This window comes from Ovis aries, chromosome 4 (assembly GCF_016772045.2).
Source record: "Ovis aries strain OAR_USU_Benz2616 breed Rambouillet chromosome 4, ARS-UI_Ramb_v3.0, whole genome shotgun sequence".
In the NCBI taxonomy this organism is placed as follows: Eukaryota; Metazoa; Chordata; class Mammalia; order Artiodactyla; family Bovidae; genus Ovis; species Ovis aries.
In genome coordinates, this window is record NC_056057.1 from 94,633,322 (window position 1) to 94,651,615 (window position 18,294).

The window sequence follows — 18,294 nt, forward strand, 5'->3', positions numbered from 1 at the left end:
CTAGGATCATAAGTTCTATAAGCACTTTGAATTAGTTATATAGCCTTAAAACATTCTAAGAATGCATGCACACATAATCACACATCCTTTCCTCCCAGAGTGACCTTCCTCATCATTGAGTAAATTGCAACTAAAAAGGGGGATACAACTTGACACAAGATAATCCCCAGAAGTGGCTTAGAGACTTCTTTCTTAATATCTTAACTAAATACCTTTTAGCAAGCCCACAGCAGCTTCTGGAGATAACATGAAGGAATCAAGGGAACGGGCAATCTCCAGGAGTCCGTTAAAGTGCTGAGCCATGTGGTCTCGGCAAACAGAGCAAATGTTATGAATTGCTTTTGCTGCAGCAGAAGCCAGAGGCTTTTCACACAGGCCTTTCATCAAATAGCCCAACACAGGGTCTAAAGAGAAAAGTCATACATAAAGATAACATATTTGAAACTTAAGGAAAACTTCTAGGCTGTTAGAACAGAGATTTATATTCTCCTTTAAAGCAAAAGAACCATTTTTTAAAAATGAAATATGTTTAAACCCCAAGGTATTTACATATAAAAATGGAGCTGATCTCAGTGACAGACTGTCAGAGGGCTCCGACGCCTATCTATTTATCTTGCATTACTTACCTTGTGGACATGAACTGCTCTACTTATTGCTAGGGCTTCACAAAGCACGGTTTGAAAACCACTGACTCAGTTTGAAACACTGGTGGATATAACCATCCAAGTATTAAGAATACAGTTAAAGTAAGAAAGAAGATAAAACTCAGAAAGTACCACAATACTCATAGATTAATCATTACTTGTAAAAAAAAATCACAACGTTAATCAGGACAATGACAAGTTACCAAAAGCTGACACTTTTATACTTACTTCTTTATAATTATAAAAACCACAGTGGCAGATCCTTAGCACTTTGAGAAGAATTAATTCATTATGTCTTTAGTTCAGCTCAGTCACTCAGTCATGTCCAACTCTTTGCGACCCCATGAACTGCAGCACACCAGGCCTCCCTGTCTATCACCAACTCCCAGAATCTACTCAAACTCACGTCCATCGAGTCGGTGATGCCATCCAGCCATCTCATCCTCTGTCGTCCCCTTCTCCTCCTGCCCCCAATCCATCCCAGCATCAGAGTCTTTACCAATGAGTCAACTCTTCGCATCAGGTGGCCAAAGTACTGGAGTTTCAGCTTCAGCATCATTCCTTCCAAAGAACACCCAGGACTTATTTCCTTTAGAATGGACTGGTTGGATCTCCTTGCAGTCCAAGGGACTCTCAAGAGTCTTCTCCAACACCACACTTCAAAAGCATCAATTCTTCAGCACTCAGCTTTCTTCACAGTCCAACTCTCACATCCATACATGACCACTGGAAAAACCATAGCCTTGACTAGATGGACCTTTGTTGGCAAAGTAATGTCTCTGCTTTTTAATATGCTATCTAGGTTGGTCATAACTTTCCTTCCAAGGAGTAAGCATCTTTTAATTTCATGGTTGAAATCACCATCTGCAGTGATTTTGGAGCCCAAAAAAATAAAGTCTGACACTGTTTCCACTGTTTCCCCATCTATTTCCCATGAACTGATGAACATGAACCAGATGCCATGATCTTCGTTTTCTGAATGTTGAGCTTTAAGCCAACTTTTTCACTCTCCTCTTCCACTTTCATCAAGAGGCTTTTTAGCTCCTCTTCACTTTCTGCCATAAGGGTGGTGTCATCTGCATATCTGAGGTTATTGATATTTCTCCCGGCAATCTTGATTCCAGCTTGTGCTTCTGCCAGTCCAGCGTTTCTGCATAGAAGTTAAATAAGCAGGGTGACAATATACAGCCTTGACGTCCTCCTTTTCCTATTTGGAACCAGTCTGTTGTTCCATGTCCAGTTCTAACTGTTGCTTCCTGACCTGCATAAAGGTTTCTCAAAAGGCAGGTCAGGTGGTCTGGTATTCCTATCTCTTTCAGAATTGTCCACAGTTTATTGTGATCCACAGTCAAAGGCTTTGGCATAGTCAATAAAGCAGAGTTTTTCTGGGACTCTCTTCCTTTTTCCATGATCCAGCGGATGTTGGCAATTTGATTTCTGGTTCCTCTGCCTTTTCTAAAACCAGCTTGAACATCTGGAAGTTCACGGTTCACGTATTGCTAAAGCCTAGCTTGCAGAATTTTGAGCATTACTTTACTAGCGTGTGAGATGAGTGCAATTGTGCAGTACTTTGAGCATTCTTTGGCATTGCCTTTCTTTGGGATTGGAATGAAAACTGACCTTTTCCAGTCCTGTGGCCACTGCTGAGTTTTCCAAATTTGCTGGCATATTGAGTGCAGCATTTTCACAGCCAGGATTTATCTATCTTCCAGGATTTGAAATAGCTCAACTGGAATTCCATCACCTCCACTAGCTTTGTTCATAGTGATGCTTTCTAAGGCCCACTTGACTTCACAATCCGGGATGTCTGGCTCTAGGTGAGTGATCACACCATCTTGATTATCTTGGTCATGAAGATCTTTTTTGTACAGTTCTTCTGTGTATTCTTGCCACCTCTTCTTAATATATTCTGCTTCCGTTAGGTCCATACCATTTCTGTCCTTTATCGAGCCCATCTTTGCATGAAATGTTCCCTTGGTATCTCTAATCTTCTTAAAGAGATCTCTAGTCTTTCCCATTCTGTTGTTTTCCTCTATTTCTTTGCACTGATTGCTAAGGAAGGCTTTCTTATCTCTCCTTGCTATTCTATGGAACTCTGCATTCAGACGCTTATATCTTTCCTTTTCTCCTTTGCCTTTTGCTTCTCTTCTTTTCACAGCTATTTGTAAGGCCTCCCCAGACAGCCATTTTGCTTTTTTGCATTTCTTTTCCATGGGGATGGTCTTGATCCCTGTCTCCTGTACAATGTCACGAACCTCCGTCCATAGTTCATCAGGCACTCTATCTATCAGATCTAGTCCCTTAAATCTATTTCTCACTTCCACTGTGTAGTCATAAGGGATTTGATTTAGGTCATACCTGAATGGTCTAGTGGTTTTCCCTACGTTCTCCAATTTAAGTCTGAATTTGGCAATAAGGAGTTCATGATCTGAGCCACAGTCAGCTCCTGGTCTTGTTTTTGCTGATTGTAGAGCTTCTCCATCTTTGGCTGCAAAGAATATAATCAATCTGATTTCGGTGTTGACCATCTGGTGATGTCCATGTGTAGAGTCTTCATTATGTCCATCGTGTCTTACTTGTTACCAATGTAAGTGTTCTAAGAAAACATTATAAAGGCAAATTTCTATACAGCAAATCCTAATTATCCTTTATCTTGCTTTGTAGAAGTTTTTCTATGAAAATTGTAAAAGTTTTTCTATGAAAAAACCCTAAGAAAAATCATACATGTTTAAAGAGCACTTTTTGTGAACTATAAAGTGAAGTCGCTCAGTCGTGTCCAACTCTTTGTGACCCCATGAACTGTAGCCTACCAGGCTCCTCTGTCCATGGGATTTTCCAGGCAATAGTACTGGAGTGGATTGCCATTTCATTCTCCAGGGGATCTTCCCAACCCAGGGATTGAACCCGGGTCTCCTGCATTGTAGACAGACGCTTTACCGTCTGAGCCACCAGGGAAGTCCAAACTATAGAGTAACCTCATACCAAATTATAAAGGAAAGAATCTCTGAAAGCCCATTTAAAAGTTATTTCCATTTTTAGCCTAATGAGAAAAATAAGGCAGCAACCCAGCAGGAACCCCTGTTTTCCCACAACACACAGCCTATTTAGCATGAGAATCAGAACTAAAATCTAAAACCTAGTCCAAGTAACTCCAACACTATTCAGTTCAGTTCAGTCGACTCAGCCGCGTCCAACTCTTTGTGACCCCACAGACTGTAGCATGCCAGGCTTCCCTGTCCAATACTATAGGCCTCAGTGATTCTCAAATTGAATATCTGTGATTTTGACTATTCTACAGTAAGTATGAATATGCAGCACTGTGTCTTCTAACTGAGGCACATATTTAAACAATACTCAAGGTGGTACTGAAAGATAAGTGTTAACAAACGGGTAAACTCACTTTGTTTCTCTGTGGAAAAACTGTTCAGAAAAGAAAGCCAAATGATGCGGCAGATAAGTGAAGAAATTTAAGAATTAGCAAATAGGTATTTTGAAAAAAAAATTTTAATGGTATGTTAAACTTGAAAGTGGCTCAACTACAATGTAAGCCTACCTATCATACGCTCTGTATACTGATACAAGAGAACAGGAACATACAGCTCTCTCTTTTATTTTTGGATATGATGGGCCTTTGTTGCTGCACTTGCGCTTTCCCTAGTTTTGGAGATCAGGGGCCACTCTCTAGTTGCGGCAGGCAGGCCTCTCCTTACTGTGGCTTCGCTTGTTGCGGAGTACAGGCTCTAGGCGCATGGGCTTCCGTAGTTGCAGCACGTGGGCTCAGTAGCCGTGGCACATGGGCTTAGCTGTTCCATGGCATGTGGAATCTTCCTGGACTAGGGATTGAACCCATGTCCCCTGCACTGATAGGGGGATTCTTATCCACTGTACCACCAAGGAAGTCCAACACAGCTCTTTTTAAGTAAGAGTTTCAGGCAATAAAAAAAGAGATCATGTGTAAAATAAAATCAAGTCAAAAGGTAGTAATAAAGACAAGCATAGGGCTTCCCTGGTGGCTCAGTGGTAAAGAATCTGCCTGCCAATGCAGGAGAGGGTTTAGTCTGGAAGATCCCACATGCTGCAAAGCATAAGCCCACATGCTGCAACTACTAAAGCCTGTGCTCCGCAACACAAGCCACTACAGTGAGAAGCCCGTGCACTGCAACTGAAGAACAGCCACTGCTCATCGCAACGAGAGAAAGCCTGGACAGCAACAAAGACCCAGCACAGTCAAAAAAAGAGAGACAGACAAGCATAGCACATCGAACTTAATCAGATTCACAAATTTAAGGATTCTTAAAATTCTCAGAATATGTCAGTCTTGAGTATCAGTGGGACTTTATTTATATTAACCTAGATAAATCCTTTAGTCTCTTTGGACTCCACTTTCCTTATCTTGAAAATGAGGGAATCAGAAGAAATTATTTCTAAATTTACTTTCAATTCTAAAATTATTTTATATGATCTTTATTTTTTTCAAGACAGCCAGGTTATACAACTCAACACTCTTCCTCTTAGTTTATACTTACTTAGTTTCAATAATAATTCTTAGTTTTTAAATAGTGCATGTATTTAACACTGAAATGCCCTCCCCTTTGCTCTAGTCTATTGGCAGCTTCTAGGTTAGAACTACAGGAGAGTCTGATTAGCTCAAGCCTATGCCAAAGCCTAACAAAGACAGAACCACTTATGCTGAAGCAGAGTACTAGTAGCAAACTGTCACCCTATCTAGAGATCTAATTTTCAAAGGTTCTTTCTCCAAAGTCTGTGATCAGATTATAAAATGTATCAACTGAACAGTAACTCATATATCTATTCTCAGTGTCTAGAAACAGCCTACTTATCAATAAAAGAGAAAGTAGGAAAACAAAAGCAAAAATAAGAGAGGAAGAAAGAAATCAGAAAAATCAGAAGCAGTAGCTACAGAGGGGAGTGTTCACACATACCAAGGAACTGAGGATTTCGATCGACCACTTCGCTCATCTCTCCAACCAACTCAATGCTGGTGTAGCGCACAGCTGTATGCACAGTCTCCGGGAGACGGACAACTCCTTCCAGGACCTCCACGAGTGTTGGATTGTTCTCCCTGAGTTTAGAAGGCAAGTACTCAGAGTTAACAATTTCAGAGGTGAGGTTATGGCCATAAAACAGGCTGCAACGACACAAATCATTGCTAAGGGTTTCTTTCTAAATAAGTAACCATTTGGATAAAAGTGCTTAAATCTGATATAAAAATTTTTAACCCTCAATAAGGGGTAAAAGACAGAAATGGAAGTTATCATTGTTTCAGTTGAGAAGCACACTGCTCCTTAATCTTCTGAATGTCAGTGAAGTGTCTAAAGACAATCTTGCTATCAAATAAGGCTCTTCAAACTGGACAGGTAGGCATTTACTGTGGACCAATGTCTTTTAGTGAATTCACTTTATTTATTCCTATATCTGCAGCACCTAGAACAGCGCCTGGCACATAGTGGGCACTCAATAAATAAATATTACTGAATAACTAAATGATTAAATAATTTTTATAGACCACTTCCTATTAGTTGTTATTCTCCAGAAGATTTCTTATGGCTGGATAATGGAAACCTTAAGAACAGATAAGCATGGGGAGGCCAGCTCACTGACTAAAGAATCAAGAACAAAAGCTGCAGGAATAGATAAAGGTGCTCTGACTTAAAACATGAGGGAAAATTAAAGTTACCCAAATACCTTCACAGCTCCATGAGTTTACTGTTTCCTTTTCCTTCTCTTTTTCTCACCCCTCAAGGATACTGGCTCAAGTTCTTTTAAGCAGAGGGGAGGATGCCCCCCAAATGAACAGAACATAATCCAGAAATGAAAGATGTTTAAATAAATCCTGGATTAGCACAAGAACACTCCTTCTTGATAAACTAAGTCTATTAAGCCTTTTATACGTTAAAAAACAAAAACAAAAACAAACCCACACCTGTAATCATGCAGTTGGCGTGAAATGTGGATAAAGAAAAAACAAAATAAAATCTTCTCTCATTTATGCCTTGTTTCCTAAAGGCACTAAGCTAGTGTTGAGACTCTCTACGCATCCTTTCTCATACACAATCACAAATCAGTTAGATCATTATCGTAGTATCTTCAAACTGTTACTGAAGGTTCCAAAAGATACCAAAAAGGGTTTAAAAGCAAATAGTATGATCAGTGATTCAGGACTAGAACTTCTTAAGAGAAAAACAAACCAACTCTGATCTCCTTAAATATTTCCTTGATTAGAAAGTATATAAGATTTCATTGACTAGACCCTGAAAGCCAGCTCAGAAAGAAGCACTGTACATTTTATGAATACATGCCTTAACCATCTCTCCAACCAAAGCCCTGTACAGAGAGCTCAACTGCAGGTGTCTGATTACATACAATACATGAAAACTTGACAGATATCAGCATCAATTTATAAACTCACAAAGTAAATTCTGTTTTTAAGGATTCATGTTGAAATAATAAATAGAATTTCTTTGCTAATCAAGGAGAAATCAAATTCTAATAATTTAAAAATTTCCAACAGCAATAACAAAAATAATTGCCCTTTAGATTCTGCTATTCTTTTAAGAGGTGTAACTATGCTGTGCCTCTCTGAAACTTACAAATGATTCTCCAAGACAGGAAAAAAGGAGAACAATATAATTAAATATTTGTAAGGATAACTTACCCAAGATCACAAAAGCAGGTGAGAGCCAAATAAGTGCCTATTCAAATGCTTTTAAGCAAGTGCCAACAATTTAACAGTCTAATAAAATTTTGATTATACTAACTTTCACAAGGGAGCCTGGGTTGGAAAAATAAATCAGCATTCTTTTCCTAGCATCAAGAACAAAAGAATTTTAACTCTAGAAAATGTGGTTAAAACATGGGTATCAGCAATGCATGCTACTCTGAACTAGTCTCTTAGAAGTCAGAAGACTAGACAGCATTATAGAAGAAAGAAGTTCTACGAGTTTCCAAACATATCCCACATGAGGAAAAATGGCTCAATTTTCCTTCCTCTGATATTAAGAGTTCCCAGCAAAAGACTTATAGACACTCACGGATCAACACTCTTTGCTATAGCAGCCATGATAAAGAGAACCGCTTCTGTCACCTCCCAGGGTGGGTTGCCTTCTTTCAGAGTAGAATATAACTAGAGAAGAAGAGGTGGATTATGGATCCATTAAAAGAAAAACAGAATAGAGTTCCAAAACAAAACAAAAAACCTGTTAGTTAAAATAAATTTAGCCCCTTGTTTCTAAATTTAATTATCTCTCAGAGCCAGGGGAGAATAGTATTTTCATTTTTCAAATCTTCACTAACCCTAAATCAATACTAGTTTAATATTTGAAACAAATCCATTTAGATTCCCAAGAGTATATCAAGATTATCATATGCCCCTACAAAACAGTATTATGGAAAAAACAAAACATATTACATGAGTGTCTTTTCTTGGTTCTGGTAACTGATAAATACATTAACATACTTAAAAATGATGTAAAACCTCCGCATATGCATTGGCTTTACATTTATTATTTTAACTACCTGTCTGCATCAACACTAGTAGTACAGATTAAATTCCTAAAAAGTAACTGTTCTGAAGCACCCATCACAATACCATGTCCAAGCAAGGGTGGGTGGGGAGAGACAAAGCAAAATACTCAGAGATGTCCTAAAATTCCCCAGGGTACAGCCATCAGTGGAATGTGACTGGCTGTTAGTCTAAATAAGGCTTCTGTAATCAAATAACACACTGCTAGGTAAAATGAAATTAAACAATTCTCTTGTATGACTTCACAGAACCTTTAAATATACTATTTAGGTCATTTTCCAGTTTTAATTGACAGAACTATTTTTTTCCAGAAAAGAACATCTCATGAGACTGGTGTTTCACAGTACACATCTTGGACAAGACTCACAATAAATGTACATTTGTAAACTGAGGTCTGGAGAACAAGTAATTTGTTCAAAGTCATGGAGCCAGTGAGAAAAGAGTTGAAATCTGAGCACAAAGCATCTGCCTGTGATTTAGTGGGGATCTCACTTAAATCTGCTTTCTAAGAATCCCTAACCCTTTGTAATTAGGTCAAGAAACACATTTTGCTTAATATAAAGAAATACAGTTACAATTATATTAACACTTTCTAGATCAGATGATACCCCAAAATACACCAAATGCATGGGTTACCCATCTTCCAAATTAGGTCAGTTCAGTATGACTGATAAACCATCAAAATCAGTATTTCAGGATTCAGAGCATGATCCAGCAATATGAAAACCACCTGATATTATGCTGATTTTAAGTGACATGGAATGGTGATGATGTAACCTTAAGACCTAAAATGTTACTCACTGATTGTTAGGAAAACCATAGACATGATTCTTCTACTCTACGATAGTCATCTCTGGGATGAAACTGCAAAGGAATCTAACCATAACTAAACAAACAAAATGCCAAAAAACTAAGATTGCCAGGAGTTGATACATACTTGTTAAAAGCAGAAAAATTTGTCTATTTTTCCTGGCTAGGTCCAAATTCCCTTTAAGTATCTTGGGGGCTTTAAGGTTTATCTATGATCTTCCATTTCAATGGTACAAGTGGAACAGCTCTCACTAGCAAGTATATAGTGTAAAACAATAACTGAACTACTCACTGCAATTGGCTCGTAAGATACTAAATAAACATAGCTACTATATGCCAGGCAGTGTGCTAGGCACCTGCATATCTACTGTCCCATTTAGCCATCAAGATTGAAGAAAAAGATGGAACACTTAGAGAAGACACAGAAGTGAACACAATTTAAATGACTGGTAAAGCTGATTAGAATCTTCAAATGGGCTTACCTGAGCAAAACACTCCATAGATCCAATCAAGAAAATCAAGTCCTTCACTAGGTCTGACACCCGCATCCGAAACTCCCCAAAGTCATCAGTCTCCTCAGGAACCCCCTCCTGAAATTTCAAATCAGATAACATTTGTTTTAAACCCACTAAGGCTTTCACTAACTTTTAGAAGAATAAAAAATCCATTAAGCAATTCAGTCCCAATGAATAAAAAGATAAATTGCATAAATCACAAAGACATTTTACCACAGAAAGTATCCCAAACATTAAGATATGTCAAATCAATACAACCTATTCTCTACCTTTACTATGAGAAACTCTTTTTTTGACATGTCCAAGCTACATCCTGCCCTGTTGCTAGAAAAATCTAGAGTGGTGGAGGTAGAAAGTGTTCTAGAATATAAGTCTATCTATAATAGATAAAGTCTAGCTTTTTATTACTGAATAAGTCTCTGAAACTATGATTCAAGACCTACCAAAATCAATCATTACCACAACTAGACACACAATAGAATATTAGACTTTAAAAAGAATTTTATAAAGGTGCACAGATACATAACAGAGGTATAATAAAATATTAATGGTAGGAGTTAGGCAGCAGCTCATCACTTCATGGGAAATAGATGGGGAAACAGCATCAGACTTTATTTTTGGGGGCTCCAAAATCACTGCAGATGGTGATTGCAGCCATGAAATTAAAAGACGCTTACTCCTTGGAAGGAAAGTTATGACCAACGTAGATAGCATATTCAAAAGCAAAGACATTACTTTGCCAACTAAGGTCCGTCTAATCAAGGCTACGGTTTTTCCTGTGGTCATGTATGGATGTGAGAGTTGGACTGTGAAGAAAGCTGAGCGCCAAAGAATTGATGCTTTTGAACTGTGGTGTTGGAGAAGACTCTTGAGAGTCCCTTGGACTGCAAGGAGATCCAACCAGTCCATTCTAAAGATCAGTCCATTCTAAAGATCAGTCCTGGGTGTTCTTTGGAAGGAATGATGCTAAAGTTGAAACTCCAGTACTTTGGCCACCTCATGTGAAGAGCTGACTCATTGGAAAAGACTCTGATGCTGGGAGGGATTGGGGGCAGGAGGAGAAGGGGACGACAGAGGATGAGATGGCTGGATGGCATCACCGACTCGATGGATGTGAGTCTGAGTGAACTCCGGGAGTTGGTGATAGACAGGGAGGCCTGGCATGCTTCGATTCACTGGGTTGCAAAGAGTCGGACACGACTGAGCGACTGAACTGAACTGAATACAGATATTCATTATAAAATTATTTCACCGTTGCTGTATATATTTTAATTTTTTCATTAAAAAATACAGAGATCATTCACATTTCATGCTTCTGAAGTTTTTCTTACTCTAACATCCTCCTGTGAGTACACTGCTGCTGCTGCTAAGTCACTTCAGTCGTGTCCAACTCTGTGCGACCCCACAGACGGAAGGTTTACTAATTATGAGATGGTTATGGGTATGTATAAGAATCTTGGATCATGAGTTTCTGAGAAAAGCCCTTAGTATTACTGAGAATTGCTAATCTAATTCAACATTCTTAATTTAAGATGAAAAAAATTAAAGCCAAGGAATGAGGAGGAGATAATGGTTGACTCGGATGAGATAATGAATTACGAAGCATGGCACACCTACAAATGTATGGAATTACCTACAAGGGAAATGGTACCACAGAACTAGCAAAGAGATCAAGCAAACACAGCCATTTAAACCAGAGTAGCCCTGTTTTTATTTACTCATGTTTCCAAGCACTATGGAGCTGAAGACAGGATTCCTCAGTTTAAAAAAAAAGTAGTGAAAACCACTGAACTAAATCATCACTAAGGTTCTGTGGAAATACAAAATACCATAACTCAGATGACAACATTAACATTAAGAGCACAGACAGTTTTCATGCCAGGTTTAATAGTAATAGGAAAAAAAAAAAATCCACTCCAATTTATAGGCTGAAGCATAGAGATATTAAACTAACCAACCAAAATGATGAAATAAACACTATAAAATTTGAAATAACTAAGCAAAGAATGTGGTTGAAGCATTTTCTGATTAACTATTTTATAATATTTCTTGTATATTTTCTTCTAAGCAAATAGATTATTTCTACATTTTATTTTAAATTATAAAATCAGCATAAGTAATATAAAGAAAAATTTGTACTTATGTGTTCAGGGGAGAGTCATGTTATTTTCCATGTCCTCACACAAATATTTCATTTTTGTGTTTAGTTTTAATCCAACCATGTATTTTATACTATTAAAAATACACAGCATAAAATTTTACATTCTCATTTTTTTATTTAGGATACCAACTATTGCTATCTCAAGTTATTATTTTTAAAACATATTATTTTTTCTATAGTTTCTTTTGGTTTTATTTATTATTATTTACTTTTTCGGCTGCATGGCACATGAGATCTTAGGTCTCCAACACGAGCCCCCTGAATTGGAAGTGCAAAGTCTTAACCACTGGGCTACCAGGGAAGTCAAGTAATTACTTTTAACTGCTGCATTATGATCCATCAAGTTGCTACATAATCATTTATCTAACTCTTCTATAATACTCTTTTGTGGGGAGGGCACAGGGCACAGCTTGCAGGATCTTAGCTCCCTAACCAGGGACTGAACTTGGGCTCCACAGCAGTGAAAGCACCATGTCCTAACCACTGGCTCCCCAAGGAATTTCCTCTTCTATACTCTTGTACATGGATTTACCATATTTTACATTTATAGATAATGCCTTGTACATAACAATTTTTTTCTTCAGCAGAATTATTTAAGGTGAATTCCCAGAAGAATTACTGACTCAGCAGGACTGATTACTTTCTACATAGGCATAGCACTCTTCACTAAACTGGTATTGACTTCCTCAGTGAAAGCTAGAGTGACAGAAAACCTGCAGATTCCATTAGCTTTATTCTCTATCTTTTCAGTTCCTTTTCAAGTTAGCACTGAAAAGAAGAGGAAATCAAGACATGATTAAATAGAGAAGAAAACTTACATGATCAGGTTCCAATTGGCAGTGGCGAGCCAAGGCATGAAGCAGCCTTTGAATATAAGCTTTGAAGATGCCATGAATAATTTCATCATTCGTTTTGTACAAATGCTCCCCTAGTCGGTACCAAAAATTAAAGGAAATTTCTACTACCTATCAAAAGAAAGAGAAAACATGGTTTATTTGGACCAGAAAAGAAGGCAGTTTTATTATTACTAGGGCTAATAGGAAAGAAACACTTTAAACTAGTAGTAGTGGAACCAGTTCAGCAGCCACCTTTTCTCTAGCAGATTTTTATCTTCCCAAATTATCTTTCCATGTTAGACCCAAAACTCAACATTTAGGATGACTGGCTTTACATTCTCTGTCTAGGCCTGAGATAATTTCTCCAGCAATACACTGGATTCTAAATTTAGAGAAACAGATACAGAAATCTCTTTAAAATTTAGTCTTTTTCCCTAAATTCTGAAATTATTTTTTTGAAATTAAAACACCTCTCAGCAGATAAACCTACAAATATCTGTACAAACCATAGCTTATCTTATATGTGGCACTATTTAAAGGAAAGATAATTATTACATAGAACAATACTTCTGCCCAAAACTGTTTTGAGTTTCAACAAAATCTAGATATTGTCATGAAAGTATGTTAAGCAAACACATTATTATCTTCTATGTGATCACAGAAAAAACACTGAGACTCACAAGAACTACTGGGCCCCTCCCTGAGAGGGGCCCTACCATCCTTTTCCCATCAAAGATCCAAAATGAAGCTATTTAAATAGAGCTAACCAAGCTTCTTCTCACTTCTTATACTATTAAGAGGATATAAAGCCTTTTGAATAAACAGAGTTTTGTTTTGCTTTGTTTTGTTTTTTCTCTTAATCTAGTAAACTTAAAAGTAGCAGCATGTCTTAGAGATTTGGGGATGAAGAAGACTCTTTAAGTCCTTTGAATCCCATTCTCATTTCCATCCATAATTTGGAGAAAATTTTTGGATTTTAAAACTTGGAGGTACAGTTAATATTTGGTATATTTCTTAAGCTATAAAGCTCTAAATAATAACTAAAGCTAGAGAGGGGGCCTCACTGGAAAAGTAATAAGCTTTGTTCCTAACAGGTTCTTTCATGCTATGTACCAATCAGCCCAGCTAAAACCAAGTAGGAAAACAGAAAAGAATCAAAGCAGAAGCTGACATATAATTTTCTTTTTTAATTCACCGCAGAGTAAATGCTTCATGACATTAATTGAAAATAAAACTATAATTTCCCACAAATAAAAAGCTGGATAGGAGATAACAGAATGTAGACAATATGAAGCATACAACTGAAAAACAATGGCATCAGCATAGTGTAAACACTACCTCATATTGAGGGTGCCCTGCACAGATAAGAAGCAGTTCCAGAGTTCGTAGGTCTCCAAGGCCTTGGCCTGGCGTACAAACAATTTTTTCAAGAAAAGTTTCACAAAGTTCAGTGAAAATACGGCAGTAATTCAGAACTCTGTAAAGGAAACATGAATAAGAACACCAAGTCAGATATCTGTATATTATGTGTACATACTCACAGACACAGTTAATGAAATAAAGAAACAATCCTTGGCCTAAGAGACATGCAGTGATTATTTGCTATGGTGCAGCACAATCTCCTTAGCAAACATCTTTCTTTAAATCATATACTTTTAAACATATAAGCAAATGTAAGTCAGTCAGTTCAAATTCTCAATTATTAAAACATCTGAAGAAAATTCCCATTAAATCACACTTGATACTTCAAAGGTCATCCCTAATTCTTAGAGCCTTATCCTCTGTAAGTGCTAAAACTTACTATTCTGCATGATCACATCTCCCTCTGCATTTGATTTCCACTCCTGGTTCAGAGATGAATAGCAGAGCATCTTGAGGATGCAATGTATATATTTACACAGGGTCATGAAGAATGGAGGGGTTTTTTTTTTTAATCTACCAAACTTAAGTGGCAGCATGTCTTAGAGATTTGGAGATGAAGAAGACTCTTTAAGTCTCTTCAATCTCATTCTCATTTCCTTCCATAATTTGGAGAAAATTTTTGGATGTTAAAACTTGAAGGTACAGTTAAGATTTGGTATGTTTTTTAGCTATAAACTCTAAAGAATAACTGAAGCTAGAGACAGGGCTTCAGTGGCAAAATATGGATGAACAGAAGGTGACTTAAAAGAATCCCAGGCTCTATGGTCTATTGCCCTTAATAACTACTCACTTATCTAAATCTTCACGTGCCACAGCCATATGATAGGCTGTCTCCAATGTCAGGACTCCTTGAAAAAGTTGCATGGCTAATGCCAAGTTGGTTTCCACATTCTCAATGGCATAGAGAGCTGAGCATACGCAGTCTGAAGCAGCTTCGTGTAGGTTCGATGAGGTCTTATCCTGTTGCTGGGAGGTAGCAGGAATAGGGAAGTAAGATAATTAAGCTGTAATCCAATAGGACAGCAATTAAAACCTGTTTCTGAACATGTACTTTATACATGCATAACAGCCTAATATTCATGGCCTCCAACGAGACAACATCCATCAATCTTCCTATTTCTGACTATTATTTCCCTATTTGCCAAGCAAATCTGCCGTTTGGTACCTCAATCATAGATGGTCACATGACTTCTAAAATTCATGTTTTTTCCCATTTACTAGTCCCTCCTGGAATGCCTTGTGTTCCCTGCCCTATTTTCCATGGAAATCTTCTCCATCTTTTTTCTGATATTCAAGTACTGTTAAAAGTGAAAAGGTTCAACAAATATCAATGACTCAAACCTAACACATTACTGTGATATTTCAGAATACTAAGGTTAAACAGAGGTTCTGAAAGCTTCTGGGGAAAAGAGAAGGTAACTTAGAAAGGAGCAAAAATCAAGTTATTCATCTCATTAGTAATGATACCTGCCAGTATATAGGAAAACAAGGCCTTGGAAATTTTGAAGAAAAAGAATATTGAATTTGGAACTCTATATCTAAGCTAAATCATTAATTAAGAATGAAATAAAAATATTTCTCAAGAACGCATGCAAAAACTCATCATTTATTTCCCACATATCCTTCTGAGGAAAGTATCTGAGATGGGTCCAAAAAAAAAAAAAGGTTAATCCAATCCATAGCAGAGTAAAGAAAAGTCCCAGGATGACAACTGGGCACAACTGATACAAACTAGAGCATATTTTTAAAAAAAGAAAAGAAAAAAACTAAACAAAAACAAACAAACAAAAAAAAACTAGAGCATATTAGAAGGTTCAAGGAGGGAGGCTCCTAGGGGTTCTACTAAACAGTCCAGAGACTGGATAAATTTAGTAAAGGCATACTGTTCGTTTGTGAATAATAAAAAACAAGGACATTTAGAATCTCCAAGGGGGTAAAAAGCTATAAAAGCAGGATTGGAAAAGCACAAAGACACAAATTATTCATTAGGTTATTCTTTGAGTGGTGGTGAACCCAAAAATATTCGTTGTACTACAATGTTTCAAAAGTTAAATAAATGTTCAAATTTACTCTTTTGTATATATCAATTATTATTTTTAAAATATATATTTTTTAAGAACTATAAGAAAAAAAGCTATATAATAAGGTCCTGGCCTAAGCATTTGTTTAGTTGCTAAGTCATGTCCAACCCTTTTGGTGACCCCATGGACTGTAGTCTGCCAGGGTCCTCTGTCCATGGGATTTCTCAGGTAAGAATACTGCACTGAGTTGCCATTTCCTTCTCCAGGGAACCTTCCCAACCCAGGGATCAAACTGACATCTCCTGTACTGCAAGCAGATTCTTTACAATTGAACCACCAGGGAGGCCCTAGCATAAAGCAAACTATTTAGTTTTATGTGGCATGACTGCAAACCACTGAAAGAATATAAGAACGAGAATATATCTGACCCTGACTCTAGAAACATTCTTAAGTAACAGAGGACTGGTCATGACACTGGATCAATAGAGAAAACAATAGCAATATATCTGGCACATTACTTAGTCTGTTCTTTACCCCAATCTCAGTTCCCAAGAGTCATCACTGAAGTTTGAAGTGTATTTTAGCCTGTCCTCCATTCATACGTTATCATATTTATATACTTAAAAAAAAAAATAGGACCTGGATTTTTAAATACTGACTACTCTTTCACACAACCTGGTGAGATGAAAATCAGAATTACTGTCATTAAGGTATGGCATCAACAGACATGGAGACAAAGATAATGATTAGCAAAACAATTACTAGCATTTTAATTTTCCTGAATTTTAGCATCTGATGCAAGAATGACAGCAAAAATACACTAAAATCATTATAGATAATATCTAAAATGTCTCCTTGAAGAATCCATTTTCCTTTTCCTTCTTAAATCCAGTGATATCAATTAATATCATGCTGCTGCTGCTGCTGCTAAGTTGCTTCAGTCATGTCTGACTCTGTGCGACCCCAGAGATGGCAGCCCACCAGGCTCCCCCGTCCCTGGGATTCTCCAGGCAAGAACACTGGAGTGGGTTGCCATTTCCTTCTCCACTGTGTCAAAGTGAAAAGTGAAAGTGAAGTCGCTCAGTCGTGTCCGACTCTTCGAGATCCCATGGACTGCAGCCCACCATGCTAGCATCTTCTAAATAGTTTACCAGCGTACACCCAGAATGGAAATACAGAATTTCTACCCTAATATGTGTTCATGGAAGGAAAACCATCGAGGAGAAAGAGACAAAGTCACACCCACCTCCAAAGACCCGTTTAACAATTGTGCTTGAGATACTGCTGCTTTTTGTTCTAAAAACTAGTCTTATTCTAAGCACTCCCATCAACCAAGACAGAGGAATGTACTACTAGGCATTATTAAAGTTTAAGAAAGAAACATACCAGTATATAAAAAGACGTGACTTTTAATCTCAAAAACCCAAAATTCATCTTATACATACCCTATTCCTGGTGGCTCAGATGGTAAAGCGTCTGTCTACAATGTGGGAGACCTGGGTTCGATCCCAGGTCGGGAAGATTCCTTGGAGAAGGAAATGGCAATCCACTCCAGTACTATTGCCTGGAAAATCCCATGGACAGAGGAGCCTGGTAGGCTACAGTCCATGGGGTCGCAAAGAGTTGGACACCACTGAGAGACTTCACCAATGTTTAACTATCTGAACTACGAAGATAATATTCTGATCTGTAATTGTCTCAACCACCCAATGGTCATTATTAGAAACACACAACTTAATACTTTAAAAATAACGAAAAAGATGCCAATGGTACTTTTGTTACTTGAATTTTAATATGTAAATCACTGATCTACATATAAAACTGCTTTTCTCTTAAACCTAACTACATTCTATTCTGAGCACTGAAAATAATATCTTAATGTGATATTCGGCAACAAGGAAGGGACAGTGCTGCTTTCTTACCATACACTTCCTACTCACACTGCAAAACTCCAAAAACACTCTTATATCCCATAAGGTCAGTTACTGTAAGTGACTATGTGCCAGAAATAAACAGAAGTCATTTCATAAATGAAGCCATTACTTACCAAAACCTCAAAAAGGAGTGCTAGTAACTTATTGTTAGCCATGAAGTTACTGTCCAAAACTCCTAAGTTAAACCAACTTCCCAAACAGCGAAAGACCTTCATAAGCATTTTCTCATCTGTTCCTGCTTTTTCTACACAAGTCATCTGAAAAGAAGAAAAAAATTATAAAAATAACACCAATTTTTACATTTAAAACATTGTTAAAAAGTGAAATATTTTTACGATTGCTTTATAGATATGATACCGAGAAGGACAGCAATAACAGCCTAACAGTTAAAAGTGCTTTTTACTTGCC

At 37.4% G+C, this 18,294-nt stretch overlaps 1 protein-coding gene across 2 annotated transcripts in view; it reads right to left on the reverse strand.

The window, feature by feature from the left end:
- Window positions 1–18,294, reverse strand: part of TNPO3 (transportin 3) — an 82,859-nt gene that overhangs the window by 24,219 nt on the left and 40,346 nt on the right. For both annotated transcript variants that reach the window (XM_004008050.6, XM_060415112.1), the window contains exons 5-12: window positions 18,000–18,143; window positions 14,722–14,897; window positions 13,848–13,986; window positions 12,492–12,638; window positions 9,480–9,587; window positions 7,697–7,788; window positions 5,588–5,727; window positions 213–404 (exon numbers count right to left, since the gene is read on the reverse strand). In XM_004008050.6, the coding sequence (XP_004008099.1) occupies window positions 213–404; window positions 5,588–5,727; window positions 7,697–7,788; window positions 9,480–9,587; window positions 12,492–12,638; window positions 13,848–13,986; window positions 14,722–14,897; window positions 18,000–18,143 (1,138 nt within the window). The remainder of the gene's footprint in view (window positions 1–212; window positions 405–5,587; window positions 5,728–7,696; window positions 7,789–9,479; window positions 9,588–12,491; window positions 12,639–13,847; window positions 13,987–14,721; window positions 14,898–17,999; window positions 18,144–18,294) is intronic.